The 27,412-nt window shown below is 34.4% G+C and overlaps 1 protein-coding gene across 4 annotated transcripts in view; it reads left to right on the top strand.

Moving 5' to 3' along the window:
• Window positions 1–27,412, top strand: part of KU70 (ATP-dependent DNA helicase 2 subunit Ku70-like protein) — a 291,039-nt gene that overhangs the window by 51,032 nt on the left and 212,595 nt on the right. For 2 of the 4 annotated variants that reach the window (XM_089818793.1, XM_089818791.1), the window contains exons 3-4: window positions 4,244–4,321; window positions 17,548–17,664. In XM_089818793.1, the coding sequence (XP_089674919.1) occupies window positions 4,244–4,321; window positions 17,548–17,664 (195 nt within the window). The remainder of the gene's footprint in view (window positions 1–4,243; window positions 4,322–17,547; window positions 17,665–27,412) is intronic. The other 2 variants (XM_089818794.1, XM_089818792.1) reach the window with 1 other exon arrangement.

Here is a 27,412-nt window from a genome sequence, read left to right as displayed (position 1 = left end):
CTAGACGTCATTCCCTTGGGGTTTGGCCTTTGGAATTCATTGTTATTGGCTTCATTATCAGGCAGTTTAGTGTCATTTCCAGCTACAGGCAGATTTGGTATTTTGCTCATATCTTCTTCACTACTTGTCCGACGCTTATGCCTATTTGAGGGAATGATATTACGAAGGTAGTGGACTGATTGAAGGACAATGTATTGTAGCAGCACTGTTCATGCGGCACTATTCACACAACACTATTCACGCGGCACTGTAGCAGCAAGTTCGAAAGCATGGGCTGGAGTATTATGTCAATAATGCTGAAGTAATTAGTGAGTTGATAAATCTGCCATGTATTTGGTTTTATGAATTCTGAAAATAACATTTTATTGGCAGCAGTTCATTTCCACTTTGCATATTATTGTAGTTTCTTTCTTGTTTATGTTGTATGATACCAATTCCATGCACAAAACACAACAAACAAATAAACTTTTGATTTTCGGAGTTATAAGGGGTTGAAAACATTAAACGGAGAAATAAGAGGTTGAATGCAAACTGTTTGACATAATTCCTTTCAGCAATTTGGTTTAGTTTTTTGGGACATTCAGGGGTGCCCATTACATACTGCTATTGACTTGTTAATTGAGCTAGTGAGCATCTATGCCTTTACAGGATGTTCACGGCAATCTTAACATGTACCATGCCCAACTTGATCATATCCGTGGCAATGAGAAGATTTTGACAATCCAAAGCTGCAATGACTACTTGCTCATACAGAGTTCACACCTCTTTGCCAAGTTTAGACCTGCACTTGGAATCATTTAGAAACACCATTACGTGTCATAAAACATTCTCCGAATGCCTAAAGTTAAGTTTCTTGACAAGGCATAAATATTCCCAAACATTTCCTCCACCATTTTCTACCAGTGACTCTTAACTGATTCAACTCAGCCTACCTTGCAACTCCCACCATTATTTTCTATTTTCTTTTGGCTAAATAAACTTATGGAGGATTACTCCTATTGAGAATTGAACACTAAATTTCAAGATTTTTTAATTAAAAAAGAAAAATAGTGCTGAGTTTTGCACCAAATCAAAAAATCCTCAGCTCCTTAATTGTCTACAGATGCATGATCAGTATATGAAGGTAAAAATAGGAACTTAGCGAAAAAAATCTCGATATATACTGCATTTAGAGTTAATTTGAGGCGATTTGGCCTTGGATGGAACCCATAAAATGTCGATCAAGAATGCAAAGAAATGAAGGTCAATGCTTGACTTTCCATATGACTTGTTGAAGGAGAAGCGTTAACTGTTGACGACACACAACCATCCAGAGGTGGAGGCTTTATATCTTGTACAAGAAGAGTAAACCTGCTATCCTCTTTGTCTTGAAATTCTTTTTGTACCTCTATTTCCCGAACAACACTAGATCTGATAAGTTGTCGATCTAACCACTGTGCATTGTTCACAGAAGATGTAACATACTTTTGCTTTTTGCAAGGCTCATCTTTGTTCCATCTTTCCTAGTAAAATGTTTTGCCATTTCATTCTTCTGTTTTTGAAATGCAAACGGTGATCTCCCAATAATAACCATAGGTAACCATAAAGTGCGAAAAACACGATGTGGTGAAGGCATGAAGCCTTTGATGCATGAAGCACAATGAAGAAACATGATGAATATAAAATCTTCTGTAGTAAGTTGAAAATGGAGAACCATATAAGGAAATTGGAATACAGTAAAATATGATAGCCTTAGAGGTAACAGATCTATCTCGTTGCTACTCAGGATTTCAACATATACAAAAGCCCAAAGACATTTATGAACATTGCAACAGATACACGTGCCAGTAAAAAGAGACTACCTTAATTGCCGTTATCAAAACATTGCTTTGATACCACATTAATGTTTTGCCCAAAAAATAATGATCAACAACAATAAGAAAAGTAGAATAAAGATGCACAAAAGACAGAAGATTATCCTGGGAAAATCTTTCCACTTAAAGGGGAAAACCCAGCCACACCAGAAAAAATCTCTTTTATTGATAATAAAAAGGTTCAAGTACAATGCTTTCAACTGCTTTGTGTATTTAACACACAAAGTAATCACATGTTTTTATATAATTCAGAGACTCTTCATATTACACCTGAAGATCTTTTTAATTTCCAAATACAAGACTATTCATGTTTCCAAATGCATGGCTCTTCGCATGACACCCTTCGCCAAAATAATATAATATTTCCAGCTGTTGACAGTATATTATCTCTATTTAAATATATGACAACATCAAAGATAAAGATCTTTATCGCAGATAGAATCTTAAACACGACTCACCTAGCACATCAGGAAACCCATAGGAAACTTGAAAACTGGCCAGTGTTGTAGAACAAGATGGTGTCAAAATGGGGACATTTCATCAATATGGTGTTTTGTTTTTGTATAATGTAATGTTGTGTATATCATATGCATGAGATAAATTAGGGAATGACAAATTTGGGGTTTTGGGAGGTTGGTCCAATGTTTCAAAAAGCTCATCACAAAGGAGAATCAATCTGTCATATTAACGAAAACACGAAAGCATGAAAAGTTTTAAGATTTATGCTTTAAGTTATAAGGGGTTGTATTAGAAAGGTAATAGTACTGATAAAAGTTTAGCACCTGGAAAAAATGTTAATATATTGTTATGAATTTAGAAAATTCCACATCGTGTGTAATGCTAAGACACCTATATTATAAATAAATATTTAACTTGATGTTTTGGAGTTGGGGCTGTTAAATGTTTGTAATTTTCTTTCAAATCATTTATCTAGCTATCATTTTTTGGGTGTTGGTTTATAAATGGAATACCATATACTGAAAAATTTCTTAAAGAATTTGGGAATCTTGAATTCTAAGGTTTTTGGCATTTGTTTCAAATTTTTAAAAACTTCCTGTCAGTAAAAAGGTTGCTATTTCTTGTATATATGAAAGATGATGCTCATGATAGTATGAAAAGTTGTAAGATTTATGCTTAAAATTAAGATGAATTATATGAGAAAGGTAATAGCACTTAGAAAATGTTAAAATTTGATAAATCATTCTAAGATTTGGTAAATCATTCTTATGCAATTAGGAAATTCTATTCGAGGGTATAATGATAACAGGACTTAGAATGTAACTAAATATATGACCTGATGATTTTGGAATTGAGAATATTTGTAAGATTTGGGGGGAATTCAATCACACATGCTGAGATCTAGGTGAGTGAGGAAAACTAAAAATAGGTGCAAGTATAAAGGCAAATGATGCATCATGCAAGAACATGATCTGTTCCAGGATAGAAGAAATCAGTTATAAAAATCAACTGAATCAACTCATCAAATCATTGGCTGATATACATACAAAATAGGATTTTAGATGCGTGACTCAAGGAGATATATTTTTAATTCGTGAGTTTAGCTGATAATAAATTCATCTATTTAATTGGTTTAAGAGGTCACAAGTTGAACTGCCAATCTGTGGGTCAGTTAATTTAATGAATAAAAGACAGCCTTGACTGCATAGATGGCACCTGATTATGATCAATCAAGAATTGATGACACACTTGTTTATCTCAAATCAAGGTGTATACATGCTATTACAAGCTACATAAACGAGAATAATTAAATATTCTTAATATGCCAAGTAAATTTCTTAATTAGATTCAATATCACATTTGGGATAAAAAGTTATCATGGGTGAAGTATAAATATTACACCAACAATGTTAGATGTTAGTTGCATTTCTTTCAAATCTTTTATTTACTCACTGTTTTTGGGGCATTGGTTCATAAATGAAAATTTCATATAATCAAACGCCTCATGATCTCTTATAGTTCATATATCGTGTTACTCCACAGCCAGAATTTCATAAAATTTTCGTTTAAAACTAAAAGTTTTTACTTAGCCATCCTCTTATTAACTAGTTTAGGAAATTCTGCCTAGGATGTAATGCTTACATACTAATAATATAAAATTTATGTGTTTGGGAGGGGGCATGTTATATGTTTGTCACATTGTTTTCAAATCATTTATCAGTTTATATTCTTTTGTTGAATTGGTTTATAAATATAAATATCCCATAATGAAATGTTTCGTGATCTCTATCAGTGTATAAGTTGCATTGGATATATTTTGGTACTGCAAATATTCTTTCAGAATTAATAGGTTTTTAATAAGTTGTATTTAAAAAAATCTTTTCTCTTTGATTTTGTCCAACGTACTGTCACTGTCTTGCATTCAACCACAGGATAAAGAGGCCAGAAAAGAGTTTGTTGTGTACATGATTGATGCTGGGCCTCATATGTTCTTACAAATAAAGGAAGAAGTAAGATCATATATTTTATATTCTGATTAGTTAATGGTTTTTCTTAATGTAAAAATTGTATATCTATTTACAAATTTTTAATAAACTGGAGTATATCTTGTTACATTACCGGTTTTAAACTTTTATATATTCTGCAAGAACATGCTCAAATGGATAGCCTTGTAGGGAACTCTATTGACAATATTTATACCGTTCTCCGTTCTCTGGACATGATGATGCACATTTTGAATTGCCCATCTTTTGAAAGTCGGATACCAAGAACTGCCTGAGCAAAATAAGAATTAGAATGCGGTTATATTGGAAAAACAATTAAGTCTTTATTGGTACACCTAGTGGTATACAATTTGTGAGTTGGCATGCAGGTGCTCTTTCAAGCTTTGCTTATTCTCTTTACAGTTCGCTTTTTGGTTACTTTTGATGAAGAAATCCTTTGTGCAGATAAGACTGAGATGACCTCACAAACTCTTCCATTTCTAGATTTGAACAAAACCTCAACAGGTTTGAGATCATTTATTCAGTATGTTGTTTTTGTATAATTTAGAGTGCTTGACTGCCTGGATAACAGTCCATCTCCAAGAGGGCTTTTGGAGGAGAATGATATTGGGGCTAGGAGTTTGCTTTCATACCTTTCAATTATGGCCTGCCAGCATTCCAAGAACACCAACTGGATGTGTAAAATTGCTTTTCACAAAATTATATGCATGAGATCCACACATCTACCTGTATAACAGTTGGTGCATCCAGACATGCCATTCAAGGGATATTTTGTCATTGATGTCATAACTTGTCAGCTGCTTTCTTAATTAGTGGCAATTATATTGTTTGGTGAAACAAATACCATCTGTTGGACATGGTAATTTAGTGAGGTGATATGGCATTATTCTTGGTGTATGTTGGGTGCAGGCGTCAGTCACTGTGACCACAACTTACAAAACTGTGGATGTTTTGCAACCCAAAGTTTTTAGGATCAATTGCTAGACAGTGGTTAAACCACATAATGTGAGACACAATCTCTTCTATTTCTTAGGCAAGGTTCTTCCCTCTTATTGCTACTGGAATCAACAAAACACTTAAACTACCATTTACACTAAGCTAAATCAGGGCGAGACATTCATCCTATTCTCTTATTTTAGAATAGATGTTACTAATAATACAAACTTAAAACAATAGTGTAATTTACTTACAAAGTACATATTGGAGCAAAAATTTCGATAAACAAAAGATTAGATTTAAGAATAACTTTCAGCACACCAGCATTTAGTGCAACCAAGAAACTCATAAAAGCACAAAGTCTCTAACATGTATTTCACATTTCACCTTGCATGCCCAAATGAGAAAGTAAAAGCAACTCAAAGTGCGCAAGACTAAATTTGGGAACAAACAATAACTCCAAACACAATATGCACCTCAGCGTCTGCAAGATTGAGTTCAAATCCCCTTTGCACAAAGCACCAAAGATCACTATCAACTCAAGAAAATGTCATCACATAACAATTTGGATTGACACAAAAGTCTCAGAACAACCTATCTCTTTTATTGAAAGCAATCTAATTTACATCTAAGCTCAAAGTCTTGAACATACACATTTTTTTTTTCATTGCTAAAAACTAAAAATTACAATGAGGCTCCCTCCTATATATGGGTGAGGGGCTGAAAGAGAGAGGTGGGAGAAACCCAACAAACTTTGATCTATTCTGTAACTAACTTTGAATTATTCAAACTACAAGACCTAATGTACTTGACTAGCAATTTGGTTACATGCAATGAATTTATAGGTGAAAAGGTCACTTGTAATTACAGCTTGTTTCCCAATTACATATATTTTGTGAATAATAAAATTACAAAATGCATGATGGAAATAAACTGTCTGACAAGACATGACTTGTACATCATCCATTGTCGATCTTCATGCTGCCACATGATGCTCCATGATTGATGTGTCCAATTTTGGTGGAAATAATCTTGGAACAGGAGCACGCATTTTGGATCATTTTGCATCACAAAAAACTTTATTGCAAAAACATCTTTTCAAATTTTCTTTTTATCTATGTCTTGAAAGCATTCTATGTCCATAATCATTTCATCGCTCATCTCTTTCCTTGTATGGCTTCATCGTGTGATTGTTCTTGTCATGTGTCACTCTTTAGTCTTGGAATATGTTTGCAAAGTAAGACCAATGCCCTCATCTGTTGATTGGGTAGATCATATGGGAAAACAAGAGAAACCGTGGATCTTTCCGTGGATCTTTCTTCCAATCTAGAACTTTGCAAATCTGGAGCTATGTATGTTGGACAATCAAACCTTGAGGGAGAATGTAAGGAATCATCGGTTATAGCATACAATGATTTCACTTTTGGTGACTTACCCTGTTAGGAGTAATACAATAAGACCTATTAAAGTCCACCTTGTCAAAGGATTTTGCAACACTCTTTAAGTGTGCACTCTGTTAGGAGATCTTACAATGAAAAGGCTAGTTAAGGCCTACCCTGATTAAGGGATTTAGGAAATACAGTAACAACAAAGTATTACTGTAAAACCGATCTGTAAGTATGCATCTATCTCATGCTTGTTCAAATCCTTTATGCTCCATATTGTTGCATCACTTTCTTGTGATTGATTTCACCCAATTCGTTCTCTATCTCTGCTCGGTAGCTCTGCTATAGCTTAGCTAGATCTTTAAACTGTCATCCTCTCAACAACTTCAAATCTGGCCTCGATTTATCCTTATAAAGAAATCCTGTAGCTTCTTCAATACGTGACCTAACTAGGGTTTAGATCCTTTTGGAATGCTCGGATAATCAGATCAACAATTCTTATTCATTCTTACTTACGAATGTTTATTGCTTTACTTTCATTGGTTAACATTCTTTCTGTGGGATCCATAATATCATGCATCAATCCCAATACATCTTGCCTAATCATCTCCTCGATCTTCCTAAACTGTTTCCTGGCTCTGTAGGAATTAATTACATTAGATTTAGTGCATTTACAAACTTTGATATTCATTATTTGTAGCTCAGTAAACACTAACTGATCTGCTTGGTAAACATGTTGTCCCTCAGTAATAGACTTTGCTCGGTCATAACTGTGTTCGGTAGTATGATATGCTCGGTGATCTTTGCGCTTGGTAGCCATACATTTCTCGGCTACTATACTTCACTCGATATGCATTCTGTTCGGTTTCAACATTCACCGACCTCTCTGTCTTGTATTCACAGACCTTACTCTTCAACATAATGTGGCACTAATGACGACCCTTAATGAATTTAGGAATAACAAATGAAATGCAAGTATTGTATATGAAATTGAGGTGCAAGTGCGTATATATAAGAGAATGTCTTTCGTACTTATAATCAGGGTTTTGAAAACCAATTAGTGCACTTGGGAAGGTATTTTTCTTACAAATGGGTTTTTTAAACTCCAACTGTAATTAAGAAAGTCTTCATTTATGCTTGGAAAACACTTGCAATCAGGTTTTTAAAGCCCACTTGGGAATATCAACCTCCAGGGCTGATTCAAACACCAAAAACAGGGTTTAAATCTGGTGTTACAACCTGACTTGCAATGCTTGCAAAAACCAACACTTTTGGAGAAAAAACATGGCTTAAACAAGGAAAAACAAGTTTTTAAATGACTTAAACCTGCCCTAGGTCAGGCTTTTGAGATGTCGTGTCAACTTGGAATGATCTTAACTCTTCTAAAATCATTAGCAAATGCCCTAGGCGAGGTTGCCAAACTGCATTCTAAGTGCTGGATAAAAAAGAATGCCCAAACTGTGAAATCAGCTCAGAAAATATAGAGGATCAAACACAAATGAGTCCCTGGAAAATCATATAAAATATTATCATTTTCATGATTTTCTATCCAAATTGGTCTCCCATTATGATTGCCGAGTTGTCCTAATGCCCCCTACATTTGTTCTGTCATTTCTTTCTTTAACCCGCCATAGGTCACAAATTCCAACTCACATTAATAATTTCATAAATACTAAATTTTATATAATTGCCCTCTTGATATTGCAAATATTTGGACAATAATTAATATAAAATGGGTTAATGTTTACCAAAATCCCTCAAGAATACTTTTTAAAATTGATTTCTTAACTGACAAGGTTAAGCAATCATTTCTCTTTACATAGTTTACAAGCACATTAACCTCATTAGTTATAATTTTAATTAAAAATTTAAACAAGGTTAATGAATCACTTAAAAATATGTAATTTGAAATGATTCATTAAGCTATTTAACCATTTTGGCAAATGATTCCACAAGAAAAATGCAAAAAGCCAGGCTCGATTCACCAAAGATAACTTTTGACTGGGGAGCCCGTTTTTAAAGATTCACAATGCATGATGGAGCTAGGAAGCAGCTGAAGATGTTGAATCAATAAAATCAATGGAATTTTGACAAATGATCTGGTATTTTTGAGCTGGACCCTCGATGCAAACAGATAAGTTAAATTCATTAATGTCCAACTAGAAACCACAAAGAGGGTCTAGGAGATTGGAAACAGTCACTAAAGTAACAACCAACCACGAGAACACCAAATGGTGCCTGGGGAAAGAGCAAAGCAAGAAAGAAATAACCAGAATCCCAAAGGAGAGAACAAGGTGCGAAGCACAACTGAACGTTCCTAACCGAGGAGAAGCAACTCAAAATAGAAGGATAATGATCAGTGCAAGAGTGGGTCCTGGGTCCCCTCAAAGGAGCGGTAGAGGAGGGATGCAGCTGCCGTGTGTAATTTGGATGAAGAATACGTTGTTATATTTGAAGGTCCCATTTGCTGATCCCATTTCCATTTATTGTGATAACACTAGTGCGATTGATATTTAAAAAATCCTTGTTATGCATTCTTACACTAAACATATTCCAATTAAATATCATTTCTTGAAAGAACAAGTTACTAACCAAGTTGTCAAGTTGGTATATGTATGCTCCAAAGAACAGTTGGCTGACATCTTTTTAAGACCACTACCCTGGGAACACTTTGAATATCTCAGAAGCAGACTCGGTGTTCTTCTATCTCACTAGATAGTGTATGTTCAGAGGAAGTGCTTCATTGCAATATCTTTCTCACAATTCAGTCCAGTTTGTTTCAGATTTAATAATCATTGATGTCAAAGGGGGAGTATGCATTTTCTGGGAGTTGTATGTTTGCCATGTATTCTTGTTGCAGTTTATTTTCAAATTGGGTTCCCATCAATGAAAAATAGGGGGAGATTGTTAGTATTTCTTTTCGATGATTTTTGTGGTGATCGCATCCTTGGTTGTGGTGATAATATGATGACTGATTGGATCTGTTTTGTACCTGCTGTGCTCCATCTTTGGTGGTGGTGATCGCCTTTTCTCGTCTGGCTAATTTGACTAATTGGATTTGTTGTGTACTATTTTTACATATAGACATATGTGCGCTTTAAAGTGCTTTTGTCATTTTGTTGCTGGATACAATGAGAGGTAACTGATCCTGTTTGTGTGACAAGTGTGATAAGATAATGATATTAATGTCCAACAAGAGACCAACAAGGGTCTAAGGGATTGAAAGATACAACAGTACAATGAAGTCAAGTAGCCAGCAGGAGCACTCAACAGTGACCAGAAAAAAAAAACACAACAAAAAGGGAAAATAAACAACTAGAGGAAAGAGAGAAGGACCATCAATCCTTTCTCAGTAGAAAGAAATCCTGTACAGAGGGATAAGGACTAGGACGAGCAAGGGGTTGGGCTCGGCTCCGTCTCTGCCTCTGAATAACTGTGGGGGTAGTGTGCTGTTGTCTAAGGAACCCAAGCCGAGGTTTGACCGATCTGGTGTGTCTGGAGGCAGGCAGATAGGGTCGTTTCCTGCTCTCGAAAGTGGGCGTGGATGGAAAGAAGTCTGTGATGAGCAGATCCAAGGTCTGGTTCTGAGGGAACTGGAGCTGTAAGGTGTGATCTCTGAGCTGGGAGGCCTCCCGAAGGTAGAGCGCAAGGCACTTATGGTTAGAGTAACTGAAAAATGCAGATAGGGATCTGTAGTCTCTGAATAGGCAGTGAAATCTACCTCTAATCTCATAGTAGATGGGACACTTGAAGATAAAATGGATTTGTGTTTTTGTCTTGGATAAAGTGCAAAGGCATCAAACCTGTTCGTCTTTGGTCAGGTGGTGATCGGTTTGACAACGGAGTTAGTGGGCTCGGACTCTAAACGATGCCAAGGCGATGCAGAGGGCATGACACCATTAGCAGCTCAAGTAAGAGGGGTGAACAATGATAGCATCTTGAATCTTCAGAAAATGCTCTGAGTAGAAGGCCATTCGAGGGCGTAAACTGTCAAGTGAGTATTCTAAAGAATCTACATGTGTAACCATATCCTTGACAAGAATGTTCATGATTCCCTGTAGAGTTAATTGACTCCAATATAGGTGCTTGTAATGAGCGTCAAATCTCTGGCTATGAGAATCAAATGGAGGTGCAATGGTTGTAATGCAATCACTGCATTTCCTTGTAACTATTGTAATATTTTCTCCAATACTCACCTAGTCAATTGAAATGCAAATATGCGTTTTTCTTTCCATAAAGGGTAGAATGGATCATAGATGTGATGCCTGTAAATTGCAGAAAATATTACCTACACTAAAACGTCCATTGTTATTCTGGAGTTGGCACCGTTTTGGCAATATTGTGTAAGAAGCAACTGAAGGTGTATCTCAGATTTTGTTGAGATAAAAATGGACTGTTTTGAGTGGTGACCTTTAATCAGAGAAGACAAGTCATTTTTTGCATGCTGGGTTTTGAACTAAGATATTAAAGACTGTATGGTGTGAAGCAGTTTGGATGATTTGAAGTTTAAAAGGGTGGTTATGGAAGCGATGTAAAAAGAGGCTCTTAGGGATGTAGTTGTAAAAATGGCTTGACAAAAAGATAAACTCATGAACATTGTGTGAGCATAAAAGAAGAGCTAAGGGGGAGCTGAGTACTCAGTATATAGAAGTTTTATATATATTTGAACTACTCTTTGTTGTTGTGTGGTTGGTTGAGATAGAAGTTTTAAATAGGGGATTGTGATAGTATATTGACTTAATCTTTTAAGAGGTGTTGGTAACCTTGACTCAAGTTTTTGCTTTAGCTCATTGTAATTGTGAAGATTGAGATTGCCACCAATCCAATCTCAGACCTTTTGATGTAATGACCCTGCTCAAATCTGATCCCAAAATGCTGATAAAGGTTCAAGAAAACACTTTGCATACAAGGGTCATATGACTGATATAAAATTTCAGTTTGCTTTTATGGCTCTTTTCTTCACTTAGCATCAATAAAAATGCTTGCAAGCAGACTCTGAATTGACTAAACTATAACCTATCATGAATGTGCAACTAATTTTGGCAATATACAACGCATATATATGATCTAAACATGAGAAATGAACACCTACAGCCAGTTGGCATTTTTACAAATAGTTGGTATGCAAACTAACTAGCTGATAAATAATGATATTGAATTGCTCAAATGACACCAGCAACTATTATCTCCTTAATTGCAATGAAATTTCTAATACAATGCTCATGAAATATGGCCAAGACTTTTGGCATTTACATGGATTACAAAGATGATAATGTTGGTATAATGCACACCTATAGCTGAAACTTATAACACCTAAAAAGCAATGCTAACAAAGGAACCTAGTTGTAGATGGCTGTAATAATTTTCTCCAATGCTGCCTTTTCTGCTTTGCTTTTTCCGATGTACTTTTTTCACTTGCTTCTTTTTGGATCTGCTTTTTCGCTTTGCTTTTTCGATCTGCTTTTTCGGATTTGGTTTTTCGGACTGCTTTTTTGGACTACTTTTTCGGATCTACTTTTTCAAGCTGCTTTTTCGGAGCTACTTTTTCGGACTGCTTCCAAAAACTCAAACCCTCAGGTAGTCTGAGTATACAAATTAAGCTCAACTTGAAATGGCTGAATACCACTTTCAAAGTGCAACCCTTCAGAAGGTCTTTCACTTCCTCAGTTATGCAATCTCTTGAGAGGTATCATTCTCAAGGATTATGCTGAATATTTGCAGACTATCAAGCTCCACAAATGCTTGTAGAAGATGGAGTTGAGTTACCAAATCCCGTCTCTCCAAATGAGAGGCCAAGCCCTCTATTTATTTACTTTTTAAAGAAGTTACTAAGGACTTCTAGAAGCATCATTTTCTAAGAAGTTACTAAGAACTTCTAGAAACATCCATTATAAAATCCCATTATAATGCACTTTTATAATAAATAACTTTATAAAAAAGTGCAACTCAACTTAGAATTATAACATGTAGGCCCCGTATAAAAATGATGATAAAATATAAATAAAATAATATCTCCAAGAGCATAATGAGCCATCCAATCACCAAATAAACACCAGAATGACTCTCTCATCACAACCACCCGTCTACGAGAGTCTGTGATAGACTGATTCGGCATGCAAAACGATGTCAGCCAAAACGGGGACATTACATTTGATACTCCTGTGCTTGAAAGGTGAAGTTTTGAAATATGTATTATTGTGTTGTTGTTTTAATGGTTGCATCCATTCACAATTGTGTTGGAGCTCTTAGACAGGTTGGAGCCTAAGTTGAATTGTTAGAGTTGTAGCTCTTTTGTACTAGGTTGGAGCCCTTTGCTAATTGTTGAGTGAATTGTGGTTTTCACCCAAAAGGGTTTTCGCATGATAAATTTTGTGTGTCTCTCTATTTGATGCAGGAGTATCCTGGGTGTAAGGACAATCTTGCATCAACCAAATATATTTTTGTTTTGTCTTTTCAATAAAAGTTGTTTCAGTGCAGATTTGTTACTTGTGGAAGCTTACTACTTTTGGTAAGTTGTTCTTATGAGCTCAAAATGTTCTAATTTCACAAGTGGAGGTTCATCTTAGGTATACTAGCCTGGCAAATGAGTTTCATTGCCATATATTAGGTATTGGTGAAGTATTGCAAATTTTCGGCATTAAATTTTTGGTATAAAAACTTTGAGCTCAAATTTTAAGGCCTTAGATGCTCCAAACCAAGGTCAAACATCTTTTGATGCACACTTGTGAAATTAGCCGGTATAGAAGAGGAGTTGCCATTTCTGAAAGAGGGTTATAATAGCCAATCGTGTCGACGCTTTGAATTTTAGGGTCTCTGGAAGTTGGGCTACCCAAAAGTCCGGAAAATATAATTTGTAATTGTTCTGAGCCGATTCCATGTAATAAAATAATATAACTATAGGGTTGGTCGGCCTCAAGTGTTAGGGCTAAATATCTAGAACCTTCCTAGGCAGTGGAAAATTGCCTATATAAGGAAGACCCAAAGGTTGTTTAGGGCAGTTTTGTGTGGAGGTCCCCAACTTTGTCTTGCTGAAGATTGTAAGGAAGGCACCTATGTGGCTTTGCATATTGTATTTTTGAAATTTGTAATTTGATAATTTTGGAGATAATAAGAAGCCCATATTTTGTTCTCACAAATTGTTGTTGTTTCTCAATTTCTGTTGTGTGTTTGTGGTATTGAGCACCCTTCATCAAGTAAGGGGAGCACCCTTTATCACTGTCTTTGATCTACTTTTGTGAATCTGTTCTATCTGTTAATAAATTTTTTCAAAATGCTGATTCACTACCTCACCCTCTCAGTATTTTTTGTGTTTTTAAGTGGTATCAAAGCCAGTTCTTTCTTCTAAAAGCTGAAAAGCCTAAGTATACGCCTGTCCTATGTCACTAGGGGTGCTTTAGAAGGTCTTGCCACAAATCGTGCTCCTCTTTTTGATGGAACAAACTATGTCTTTTGGAGTGTTTGTATGAGATAAATGAGAACTGATAATAGTTTTCAGGGTTGTGAACCGACATTTCAATTTTTTCACTGTAGCCACCATAACCACAGGGCTTGTGATTTTTGCTTCCACTACAGTAGTTGCTGCCAAATGGTTTTATTCTTTTGCATTTGCACAACATTTTTAATTTGGAGGTGCTCTGCACAGGCCACCAAATCAGTACCAATTTCTCTTTGTCGAGTAGGAACCCCCTTCAATAACTATCTGCATCTTATAAAAAAAGCATTCTTGTGATTTTACCTCCTTGATTGAAAATAATAGACTTGATGATGCTAGAGTTCATTTGCTTGACACCTCTATGCTGCATTTGTTGCCTTTCTTTGAGGACACTTTTAGTCAATACGAGGTCTTATTTTTCATCACTGAAAATATCTTCCTTAGCTTCTTGAGAGAGAGTGGACTGTTAATGGGGATTATTCTCTTCTTGCTTTGCTTTCAACCCACCACAGCTGCTCCCAACCTTGAACCAAGTACCTTGACAACTAGAGACAAATAACATTGAACCTTCTGTTATTTCTGGATATCTGGTGATCTTGGAAAGAGAGGATTGATCAAAGCCTTTACCTCTCCTTTAAGGATATAAACTTGACCTTTCGTAATGAAAGATAAATGACTTGATGATCATTGGGTAGTCTTTCTAATTCCCTGAACTATCATCTAGAAGAAGTTGAGTTGGCTCAGGCCAATCTTCTTTAGCAGAGTTAGATAGGGAAGATAAAACATCTCTATGTACTTTTGCATTTGGTAACTCTTGAATCTGACTGTATTGAGGTTCAACGCCACATTGATAGTTACAAGAGAGTCTCTCTCCAGCTCAACTAATGTAATGTCCCCGTTTTGGCGGTAATTTGATTTAATTAATTTAATTAATTAAGTTGTCCAAAATAATGAATATTTTATTAAGATGACTAATTAATTATTTTAATTAAATAAATAAGTGGTATTAAATTAATTATCTATAAAGTTATCAAATAAATAAATATTAAAAAGACAACTTTATATTTAATTAATTTAATAAAGTGACTTGAAAAATATCTTATAAAGTCACTTAATAAATAGAATAAAAATAATGTTCTAGAAGTTTCTGGAGAAAGTGGAGAACAAGAATAAATAGGCATCCTGGGCTTTATTCTCATCATCTAGTTTTTATCATTTCTCTTGACATTAGATTGTGAATACAATCACATGGTCTATTGTGAAGCCAAGGGTTTCAGATAGTCTATTGGTCTTTGGGAACGATACCTCCCAGTGGATCGCATAACTGAGGAAGTGAAAGATCTTCTGAAGGGTTGCACATTGGAAGTGGTATTCAACCATTTCATGTTGAGCTTCATTGAGTTTTTAGACTAGGGTTGAAAGCGAACATTTCTGGAGTCATTTTGGTGAAAAGATTGCATCATATTTTTTAGAAGGGTTTTGCAAAGAGTGGGACAATATTTATGCACAAATCTGATGCAGAACTGGTCATTTTCAAGGATCAGATTGGAAGCATATTTGGAGTCATAAATTCATCATACATGGTTCGAAATTCAAGTTGCCAATTTCTTTGCATTCCTAAGACTTGGGCAATTCAGGCTATGCATGATTTAGCACCGTTTGGAGAAGGAAACAATTTATACTAAAATCGAACAGGGCCGTACAGGTATGGCTGTACTTGCAGACCGTACAGTTGCTGGATTTGGGACAGATTAAGGTCCAAGTCTGATTATTGTATCTTCAGCATATAGACAACATTATTGCATCATTTCCAGGTTCTTCTTTTCAATTACAATTATCTGAATATATGTTGTATATGGGAGTTTAATGAATGAAGTCATTGCTGTATATGCGAGATGCATTTCTAAATGTCAATTGTTGTTCATGTGACAAGAAAGATTATGAATTTAGTCTCTGTTTGTAGCCAGCTGCGTAGGACATTGGTATATCTTGGATAGTGATACAAAAGCATGTTTAATCTTTTGTAATCAGTCTTGACAGTGCACTGTTAATTTAGTAGAAGACCATAAATTACTGGTAATCTGAAGTTGTAATTGATTGTAAGAGCGGCAACATCTTAATTGAATGCGTATATATATATATATATATATATATATATATATATATATATATATATATATATATATATATATATATATATATATATATATATATATTGGCATTGTTTGGGTATTATGGAGTAGGGTGGAATTGTAGTTCAACAAATATTTCCTTCAGCATTTTATATCTCAGTAGTGTAGTTGATTGCTTGCCAAGTGTTTGATAAAATTGCTTAGTACATATTCAGTATTTTTCATTGCACAGTTCAGACTACATGCCAAGTGTTTGACGTAATTACATAGTTCAGTATTAGTAGTTTTTAGTGACCTTTGAGTATAGGGTCACTACAACTAATAGAAGCTTTGGGAAAATAGCCTGTCTGAGAGTTTCAATGACAGAAAGGGCTTCTGCCTTGTTAATTGGTTCCTAGGGGATATGCCTTGTGCAAGTAATAATGAGAAAAAAAAACTTAAATGAATGTCCACAGATGACCAAAATTAGGTCAATTTGACTAGAGGTTACCATAGTTTACAATAGAAAGCCATACGAAGAGAGAAGCTAATACAGGGATATGCCGTGCAGAAGGAATAATGACCAAAGGTGATCAAAATTATGTCAATGGATCTACAGGTTACAGCAGTTGTCAAGTTCTAGCAAGAAAGAACCCTAGAATCAAAATGATATAAGATCATCAGATAAACTGTTGTTTCACTAACAAATAGCAATGAAGGCCAAACAAGAACCCCCAAAGCATGTGCCAGCGAGACTTGATGAAAATCTGATCGAATATCCCAGTCTGTGTCCGAATCAAGAAGTTGTCTGAGTCATCATTGGTTGCTGTACGAGAACCTTCTAGGTTTTAATTGAAGCATCTTCCTCTAGCCACTCCTCGATCTCCCTATGTTTCTACATTGAAATTGGCTTTCAAAGCATCCTTGAAGGGAGAGATCATTGAGATATGCATCATTGACATTAGTCTAATGTAAATATGTTAAATCATAATGATACGAGGAGTAAGTTTGGAATCTGTGTTTCTGGCATATGAGGCAAGGTACACTTATTCCTCAATGCTTTGACTGGCACATTGTAGACATCTAAAATTTCATTGCATTGCCACATGCCTTAAGCATATTTTCAAGATGTATTTTCCCATATGTGGGACTGTGTTTCATTCTTTGTAATTATTTTTAACGTTTCATTGAATGTCTTATAGCAGCAAGGAAACTGAATGTTGATTACACATTTAAGTAGTTATGTCTGAATCATCCGTGTTCAATGTTAATACTATGTGAAAATATATTTTTTATATGTCTCTAGCTTGTATCATGTGCCGGGATGTAAAGGTGATCAGTCTTAATTTGTATTTCATGTCTATACAGGATGATGTAAAGAAGCCATCACACTTCAGTACCGTTGTAAAGTGTATTCTTGAGTCTCTAAAAACTCGCATTATCAACAGTGACTATGACGAAGTGGCAATATGTTTTTTTAATACTGTGAGTACTCTAGCTTTGTGAATTCCTTGCTATATTCATTCATGTATAACTACTGAGTTGAAACATATTACTGTACTGTAATTTTTTGAAAGTGTCATATTACATGAATGCAAAATCAGGTCTTCAAATCGTAGACAATGTTATTGTGCTTTCAAGATAAGATTGATGCTAGTGTGGCCTTGCATTTCTAGCATTGAAAAATCATGAAGAATTGATTCAAAAATCTTATTATCTACAAATTTGACATCTATGTTTCAATTCCTGTATTTGCTCTGGAGGAATAAGATTCTTATGTGCCAATTTGACTCGAACTGGTAAGACAAGGGAAACTATCTTTAGTTTCGTTAATTTAATATTAAACATTGCTGTTTAATTCCTCTTGTTGAATGTGCTATTTCAGCCACATGGATTTATACCTTGCCATTTGTCTATTCTTTTAATATGTGAACTTTATAGATGGGAAAAAACTTTAAACTCCATTTCTGTCATGAATTCAAACGATTTTTTTATATCACTAAGTCGTTTCTAATGTGTGTTTGAAGTTACATCATGAGAAACTTAATGCTAGTTAGTTTTTTTGCTATATTCATGGGGATAATAACCAACTACAAACTGTATGAACGTTGGGATTATAACTGCTTTCTAACTTGATGTTGTATTCAAGCTAGAAAAATAAGAGTTATATATGAAAACAGGTTGCGAGTTGCTTGCAGAATAACTTGACCTGAGTTTTTCTGAAATCGTTTGCTATGGCTTGAATTTTTTTTCAATTTTACAATGAAAACTTACTTCCGCTTGGATAATACTGCGTGGCCTGAAAACACGATCATTTTTTATGCTTGGTTTCAGTTTGCAGGCATTTGGGGGAATGTTGTAAGAAACTCTATGTGTAAGCCGATTTTAAGTTTTCTTAAGCTTGCGACCTATTTGCAGTGCAAACAGTTGTTGCAGCAGGCAATTTGTTGATGTTCCCTTTTATGTAATGCAGTGGATGATCTTTGAATACCAAAACACATGTAGACATTCAATAGATATTCGCTTCCACTATATTATTAGTAGAACTCTTGTTTTCATTGTTGGAAACATTTTTCTACTTCCAAAGTATGTGAAAAGATTTTGCCTTAAATTACATTGGTTAATACATAAGCAAATAAAAAGATTAACATATTAATGCCATATAAACAAACCTTTTAGTTGCTTGTGTAAAGGCCAATGTGATTTAATTAATTTTGTTTTTCACGTACTTTAGAAATAGAAGTACATTATGTAAAGGAATAGAGGATCTCAGATAGAGTCACAGAACAAATGATTCTAATGCTGCTCAACTGAAATTCTGATATGTATAAATTGTATGTTCAGATCTGATATTATTGTGACTGTTAAATATTATTTCAAATGTGCAAAGCTGATTCAATGACCTTCAGATATGACTGTGAGTTAATGTAAAGTATTAAGTCTGAATTGAATGCAGATGAGAGAATGCATTTTTCGCTGCCGTAGATATATATCATGCCTTAGATTGATGAGTACTCTACAGCAGCTAATGCAACCAATATATGTATAACAATGAAGAGTCATGCCCACGTAGGGACATGACTCTTATGTGGCACAAGTGTCATGTCCCTACGTGGACATGGATTAGTTAACTTACAAAGTGCCACTTAACATAGAAGCCTGATCATGGTAAGGGCCCGATAAACATAAAGTATTAGTTGCTATAAATTCACAATCATTATATTATATAGAACCCAATTCAATGTTAAAGCAATTTAATAATATGAAATTCAATCTGATGTTAAATTAGTAAATCATATTTCAATTTGAATATGAGTATATATATATGTATATTAATATATATCATCTTGATTTACTACATGCTTCAATTTCACTGAAGCTACATCTTTTACACTCCCTGTTAGTGAGGGAGGATCAAAATTATCTCAAATGGAGTGGTGTAGCATTGGCATTCTTACAAATGGAGGCCCAAGGTTTAATTGACTGTTCGGTTTTTCAACATTAGAGAAGTTTTCATGATAACAAGTTCAATCTGCTTGCATTTAATGATGCCGATTCCCCCAAATTGTTCAATAATTGTGTTGATATGCATTTTAATGCCTGCTGTTACATGTATGTACATGCTCAACTTCGTGATGTGGGTTTGTTGGTACTGAGCATCGACATCTCTGCATTGCCAGGATGTGTGTGTCCTATCACATTATCTAAAATGGTAAGAGAGGGGAGATATCATTCAGGCCTAAATCCTATCTGTAGTATCCTCCCCTATTTTTCCCAAATAAAGAAACTTGCAAGCTACTTTATGATATCAATTAGTTTGCTTAATAACTCAACATAGTATTTTTGTCAAACACTTGGCACACATGCTACAATATATAGGAAAATCTGAAACTTCTTATTTGCTAATTAAATATTGATTTTTGCCATGTAAATGTGCTCATATAATTGTTTAACATGCTGCGACAAATATCAGTCTCGTATTCAACAATGCAAAAGTATAAAAATTTGATAGAAGAAACCTGGAGTTAGTTGCTGTAGTATTTTTGCAGATGTAGTTGGCAGCCTTCCAAACCCCCAAATCAGCAAGAATAAACAATAAACTTTTTGCAAATACTGTTCACATACTGTAGCAAATTCACTATTCATGCGCACTGTAGCAATCACTATTCACGTGCAATGTAGCAAAACACTATTCATCCGCACTGTAGCAAGACACTATTCACGCGCACTGTAGCAAAACACTATTCACGCGCATTGTAGCAAAACACTATTCATCCGTACTGTAGCAAAACACTAAATGAAACCCAGTGTGTTTGGACACACCGTTAATCCTCCTGACTGTGTCTTTCAACAGCGAAGAGAATGCTAGCAAAGAGGGATTCCGTCCTCCAAGCCCGATAATCAGATATCCAGCAACATAACATTAATCTTCATTCAAGCATACTAAAAAGAAGCTCTTCCATTTCTTTTATAGCGTTCTCACAAGAGCTCAATCCTTCGTTTTCTCAATGTGGGATAAAACATAACTCCCTTTATGTAACTTATGTCTCTAATGTGTTATAAAATAAAGGGGACTCTTTTAATTTAAATATTTCCCACAAACTATAGTCTATGCATTAATAAAATTAAATATTTAAATTTAACTTTATAAAATAGCTTTATCAATGCATAACAAATTTTATCAATGATAAACAAGTCTTCTTGTCGATTTTAAACAATTACCATCGACATACTGTTGCCACTGGATATTCGACCATGTCCAAGATGACTTACTATAAATATTAAGTATGCCCAAAGTTGCCTCAAAACCCCTTAGAAAGACCTGCAACTGAAACTATCTAGGCCAAATGGCCTCTAAGTCCCTTTAATGTCTTGGTTAGCCTACGGGACCGTGGGGAAATAGGCTAACGATAACATCATGCTATGAATGCTAAAAAGGGGACATTACACTATCCTAAGCTATCATTTGTTCAGAAATAGTGGACAAGTATCTGATTGATTACCTATTAGACTTCGTCAACGTGATGTGAACTCATGAACCATTCCTTTGAGCATGGTCGTAATTTGATTTTGTGCATTTTCTTCATGATTGAATGTCATATAGTTTGATGTTGATTTTCAGATCAAGGGTGAGATATTACATGATGCATCATGGGAACTGTTTAGCTTCTCATTACTTTTAATTGCCTTGACCTTGAAATTCCATTTCCACCATTGTCTGCGCCACTTAAAGAATCTAAAAGATACCTTGTATTTTTGCATATTTGGCAACTAACTTCAACCCATCTATAAAGCTAAAAGATATAACAGATTTTGGTTTTGGTAGACATTATTCATATGTAACTAAGTGTTTGTTAAGATGTCACGTTCTATCAAAGATTAGCCTGCCAATGTTTCTCGTGTTTCTAATTATGTGCTCACTTCTGATACAGTCGGCCTTCTATGGCACTTGTCACCCACTTGATTTCTGTAAGGTGATGGAAAACAATGAACTTTGCTTCTTTAAATTGAATTTGGGTATTTTCCTTGCTACTACTGTTTGAAATATCTTCTTCCTTATCCTGCCAGAATTCAAAGGAAAGATGAGAAAGGCAAAGAAGACAAAGCTTTGAAAACATCACCTTTGACTCTCCAAAATACAAGATTTAACTTGAACTTGTCCATGATATGAAGAATTCCGTATAGGTAAAAGACCACTCATTCTTTTACAAAATTAATCACTTACTGGTGAAATATTATCATGTTTCATACCAGATTCCATCAGATTGTGAAGTTCAAGAACTGTTTAATATTTGCAATTTTACTTTGTTATTGAGGACAGATGGCCATGACCATGGGTGCATACATTAGAGGACCATTCAGAGTATCAGATCAACTGAAGTCGACCCTTCAAGTTATTTCCCAATTCCTTTTGCTAACCATTTCTGAATATTGATGCAAACTTGGTTGCAACTTGAGATCATAATGGAGAGAAGAAGGATAAGCTTAAGGTTGATGGAAGGAACAATGAAGGGCAGCACAAGGCAGGCATGGGATTGTATAAAATATCCTCTTTACAAGGATAAAAGGCAGCACAAGATAGATGGAGCATAGGATCTCTTCACAGGAATAAAAGGGAGCATAACAATGTAATGTCCCCATCTTTTTAGCCTCTTAATGAAGTTCTTAGCTTTTCATTCTCCAAAGGCTAAGTGGAGAAATAAGGAGAAATTGATTAAATTAATTTCTTATAAAGTCATTAAATAAATTAAAATTAAAAGGTGACTTTATATTTAATTTTTAATTAAAAATGACTAAAGTTAATTGAATAATGTCACTGTGTAATGGGGACATTCGATTACTCGCTCTAATACCACTGTAATATCCTGTACAATTCTGATCTTTATTCATGATTACTAAGGTGAGAATTTCGTCAAACACTTTGCACACAAGGGATATATATATATATATATATATATTTGCAGATCTAAATTCTGATTTCTTTCTAAATGCCAAACTTTAATTTATACGCTTGCAAAACTCCAAACAACCAACAACAAATGTTTTTGTATTTTTTTTTGAAACATTGAGCACTGACTATAAATGAGAAAATATGCATCTACATTAATAAAACATTAGAGCAACAATTCTGATGTAAAACTCTGATATAAATCAGATTACAAATGATCTCTAAATTCTTCACATGCCCTACAATATTCAAATCTAACCTCCATGCATTACAAATGAAATAGATAGGAACCTGGAAAAACTGCTCAAGGGAATCTGGATTTTTACTGTAGCAAGTTCCTGTAGCAGCAATGACACTGAAGTGAAGTATTGTAGCAGGTTACTATAGCGACGACACTGTAGCAGCATTACTATAGTAGTGTTACTGTAGCAATATCCAACTTATTCCTTCTCTACAAAGCTGGCCCTAGGCCACAAATTTGGCACAATGAAAAGACTATTTTATCTTCTCCAACAGTCGCAACCCTTTGGAAGATATTTCACCAACTTAGTTATGCAAATCAATGGGAGTGTTCTTTCCCAATGATCAATGTAGCAACTGCAGAAACCTTTGGCTCCACAAGCTATCCGAAAGAGTAGATGTCAACACATTGGATGCTCAACAATGAGGCTGCCCTCCCTATTTATTCTTTTCCTCCAATAGATGGACCTCCTTCTAGAAGAAATAAAATAATATTTAATTCCCCCTTCTAGAAGATTCTTTTAATTTATTTAATTAATTTTAGTCATTTTAAATTAAATTAATTAAATATAAAGTCATCTTTTAATTTTAATTTATTTAATAACTTTATAAGAAATTAATTTAATCAATTTCTCCCAATTTCTCCACTTAGTCTTTGGATTATGAAAAGCTAAGAACTCCATTAAGAGGCTAAAAAGATGGGGACATTACAAACAAAATCATTGGATTTCATTAACTCGTCTCTTCAACGGACACATAAGAAATCATTGTTTTGCCTCGATTCAATCTAATTTAGAGCTTAACAAGTGACTCCGATTCCAAATTTACTTTTGCTAAGATCAATGTACAAGAGGCAGAAATTTTCCCCTATTAGAACGGGACAAAAGTCCACCAAACAGAGCTGGAATCCACTCCATTGACATTCTCGAGGAAGACTGGCGACTAAGCAGAAATTTACTCCAAAGTGCCTGTGCATGTTTTAAATGGCATTAGTGGGTACTTTTTATAATCCCTGTTAAATGAATACCTCCTCCTTTTAAAATTCAAGGAGAGGTTAGATTAATCTCAATGTGGTTTCTGTTTTTCATATTTTTCTACCAATCAAGCACAATCTAAAATTGCTGATTTATCAGGATTGCTGCAAATGTATGAACATTGCCTCTTCAGTATATGTTTTCCAAAGGCAGCGATGTTTCTTATATTGTGAATGAGACATGGAGCGACATGTCCTTTCACGAGACATGTTTATTCATTATTACTTAATTAATATAACAATTCATTATATATATATATTATATCTCTCTCTCTCTCTCTCTCTCTCTCTCTCTCTCTCTCTTGTAAAGTTTCTCCAAATTCTGAACAACCAAACTGATATGATGTGTTTCTTGACTTGCTGAAGATGGTCTTGAATATATGAGACTCGTATATGAAGTGTTATCTGGTGTATAATAATTATTCTACAACTGTTTTATACCTGCTACAAATCATATAGGGTAATAATGTTGAAGGAGCAGACCTTATATTTTTCGTGTGTTCTTTATCCACATTCATACCCTACATAAATATAGCAACCAAGGGGCATGTCCTTAGAAAGGACATGTCCCTATCTAGGTCGGGCTTAATTACTTTCTTCAGATTGGCGTCCAAGAGAGAATGGCCTTTAGTTAATGATTAAACTAAGTTGATTAAGTTAGTCTTTAACTATATTGCTCCAAGGAGACGCTGATCAGAATAAAGGGAATGACAATTATATACAGGCCTTTTATCTAAGGGATTTTATGCATTATTAGATTTGTATGATTTGTGTAATTAGACCAGTATGATGTTAGAGTTACAAATTTAACACTCCCTCTTAATTGGATAATCATATTGAGAGATAACATATCTAGCACCATCAATTAAGATGAATATACATAGATTGATATTCTATATCTATCTAAATCTTCAAAGCATGTGGTATCTTTCAACACATCATAGATGAAAAAATCGGCGATATTTTGCCAAAAACGCAATATATCGCACACCAAATCCCTTAACGATTTAAACGCTCCAAAACTCGGCACCAAATATATGCAAAAATCGCAGCGATATTTACAGAAAAAATCGCCTTATCGTGCGATATAATTGGTAAAATAACGTTCAAAGTTCAGCCCTAAAATATATAAAATATATAAAATCATGGGCACGCAGCTAAGTTTGGGTTTGACAAAAATCAAGGGCGATGGGTTGTGAAACTAGGGCTGAGAAAGAAGTCGACTCAGACTGCCATTGCCAGGCATTGTCGAATAAAAAAACCAATTCTATTTTAATAATAATTTTATCCTTCGTACCATTTCTGTATTAAGCGATTTTATTTAAGCCAATCATTTAATTTCTTTTTGACGGACATCTAGAGAAACGACAATGGTGTCTTCTGCTTTCTTTTTTAAAGTGGCATTAGTAACTACGATGGAATATGGAATACAACGATGAATTCAAATATTTATTTTTGTTTCATTCTATTTTTAGTCAATAATATTTTGGAATCATCATATATATTAATATTCAATAATATATGTTAAAGTATTTTAATAATGGTGATTGATTTAAGAAAAATATTTTTTATTTAAAAAAATAAATAAATTTATTTATACTTGCTTTAGGCAATATATTATGCATTCACTTATGTAGATTTAGAGAATTGTTTTGTACCAATGAAAATTTAATTTAATTTATTTTTTTATTAAATATTTAGTTCCTATTATTGTAGCACAATTTATAAAGAATTATTAATTTTGTTAAATGATTCTATCACTATGTTAATCTATTATGTTTTAATTGCTATAGTATGAATTACTATTTAACTCAAAGCTTTGATTAATATATGGTGGATATCTCAAATTGTTATATCTTTTACAAATTTGTTGTGTATTTGTGTGTTTTTAAAAATGTTTTAATAAATTTTATATTTTCAAATGTTCAATAAAAGTGCCGATTTATTGCCGATTTTTTCGTCAAGATTTTGCCAATTCCGATATTTTCGCACTTTTGGGGCTAGCAGAGATATTGCCGAAACCGAAATTTTCAACTATGGAACACATAATACTATGTCATATTACTATACCTGTGATATGATTTATCACTTATACTTGTGATTACAGTATTGCATGGAATGCAATATACAAGATAAAATCCAGAGAATGATTAAATTCTTCCTTTATCCAAGCCCTGACTCATAGGTACTGGCAATCCTATATCACAATATGATCCTGAGTTGAGATATACCAGAAAATAGGGTAAAATCTAGAGAATGATTAAATTCTTCCTTTATCCAAGTTGTGACTCATAGGCATAGAAATGTCTACATCACAATGTGATCTTGAACTCATTCAAATTTGACAGTAGTTCTCTACTGTTCAATACATTATCTTAGAGATCATCATCTCTCATAATGTCTTTTATACAGATGCTCATTATCTTCGAGATCGTTACCTCTTAGGTAATGAATACAAATGGTGAAGCCCATAATAGTCAATAGCCTGACAATAATAATTTTAACTAAAAATTATTTCATTAATAATTAAAGAATACAAATGTATCATAATTCAACCATACCAAGTCTTTTCCTGAAGTGATCTATTTTCACACGAGAGAGAGGTTTGGTAAGAATATCTGTTGTCGATCTACAGTGCAAATGTATTCTAATTTTACAATATTCCTGTTTACCATATCTCGTACATAATGATAAGGAATTTCAATATGCTTGGACCTGTCATGAAAAACTGGATTCACAAAAAGCTTGATGAAACTCTGATTATCATAATGAATAATAGTAGGATTCATGGGTTGACCAAATAATCCCACAAGTAACTTTGTAAGCCAAACTGCTTCCCGAGAGGCCATTGCTACTGATGGAACTCTGTGCCACTGATGCTTGCTTTCTGCATATCCAACATATCATCATTGAGCATAAATTGAAATAACATCCTGAAGTGCTTTTCCTATCAGTAACACTTCCAACCCAATTTGAGTTTGGGAACCCATGTAAGTCCAAGTCAACTTTCTCATACTTGAGCCCAAGGTTAAGAGTGCCTTTTAAATATCTCATAATGTGTTTGACTGCAACTAGGTGAATCTATTTTGGCTCACATAAACTGATTTAAGGCATTAGCAACATAGCAAATATCAGGTCTTGTATTTATTAAGTACATAAGAGACCCAATCATCTGTGTGTAAAGAATAGAATCTAAGGAGGGTGATTTTGCTGCTGCTTCTTTAAGTTTGTGTAGATTAGTCTTCATAGGAGAAGACATAGGTCTGCAGTTCCACATTCCAAATCTCTTCAAGATCTGTAATATCCCTCTATTGGATATTCTATTAAAAACGAAATATATATGTGCAGATTTTAAAACCCGAACAGCAACCAATATTCGACACAATTTTCAGAACCTTAAATGACTTGTAATGCACAGATTTGCATTCAAAGAAATGCAGATAAACTTTGTTTATTTCTCCAATAATCAGAAATACATATTAAAAACCAGGAGTCAACTCAAATAACTCAAA

This window comes from Cupressus sempervirens, chromosome 3, assembly GCF_028749045.1.
Source record: "Cupressus sempervirens isolate cs-2001-9-10 chromosome 3, ASM2874904v1, whole genome shotgun sequence".
In the NCBI taxonomy this organism is placed as follows: Eukaryota; Viridiplantae; Streptophyta; class Pinopsida; order Cupressales; family Cupressaceae; genus Cupressus; species Cupressus sempervirens.
This window is presented reverse-complemented; position numbering and strand designations above follow the sequence as displayed.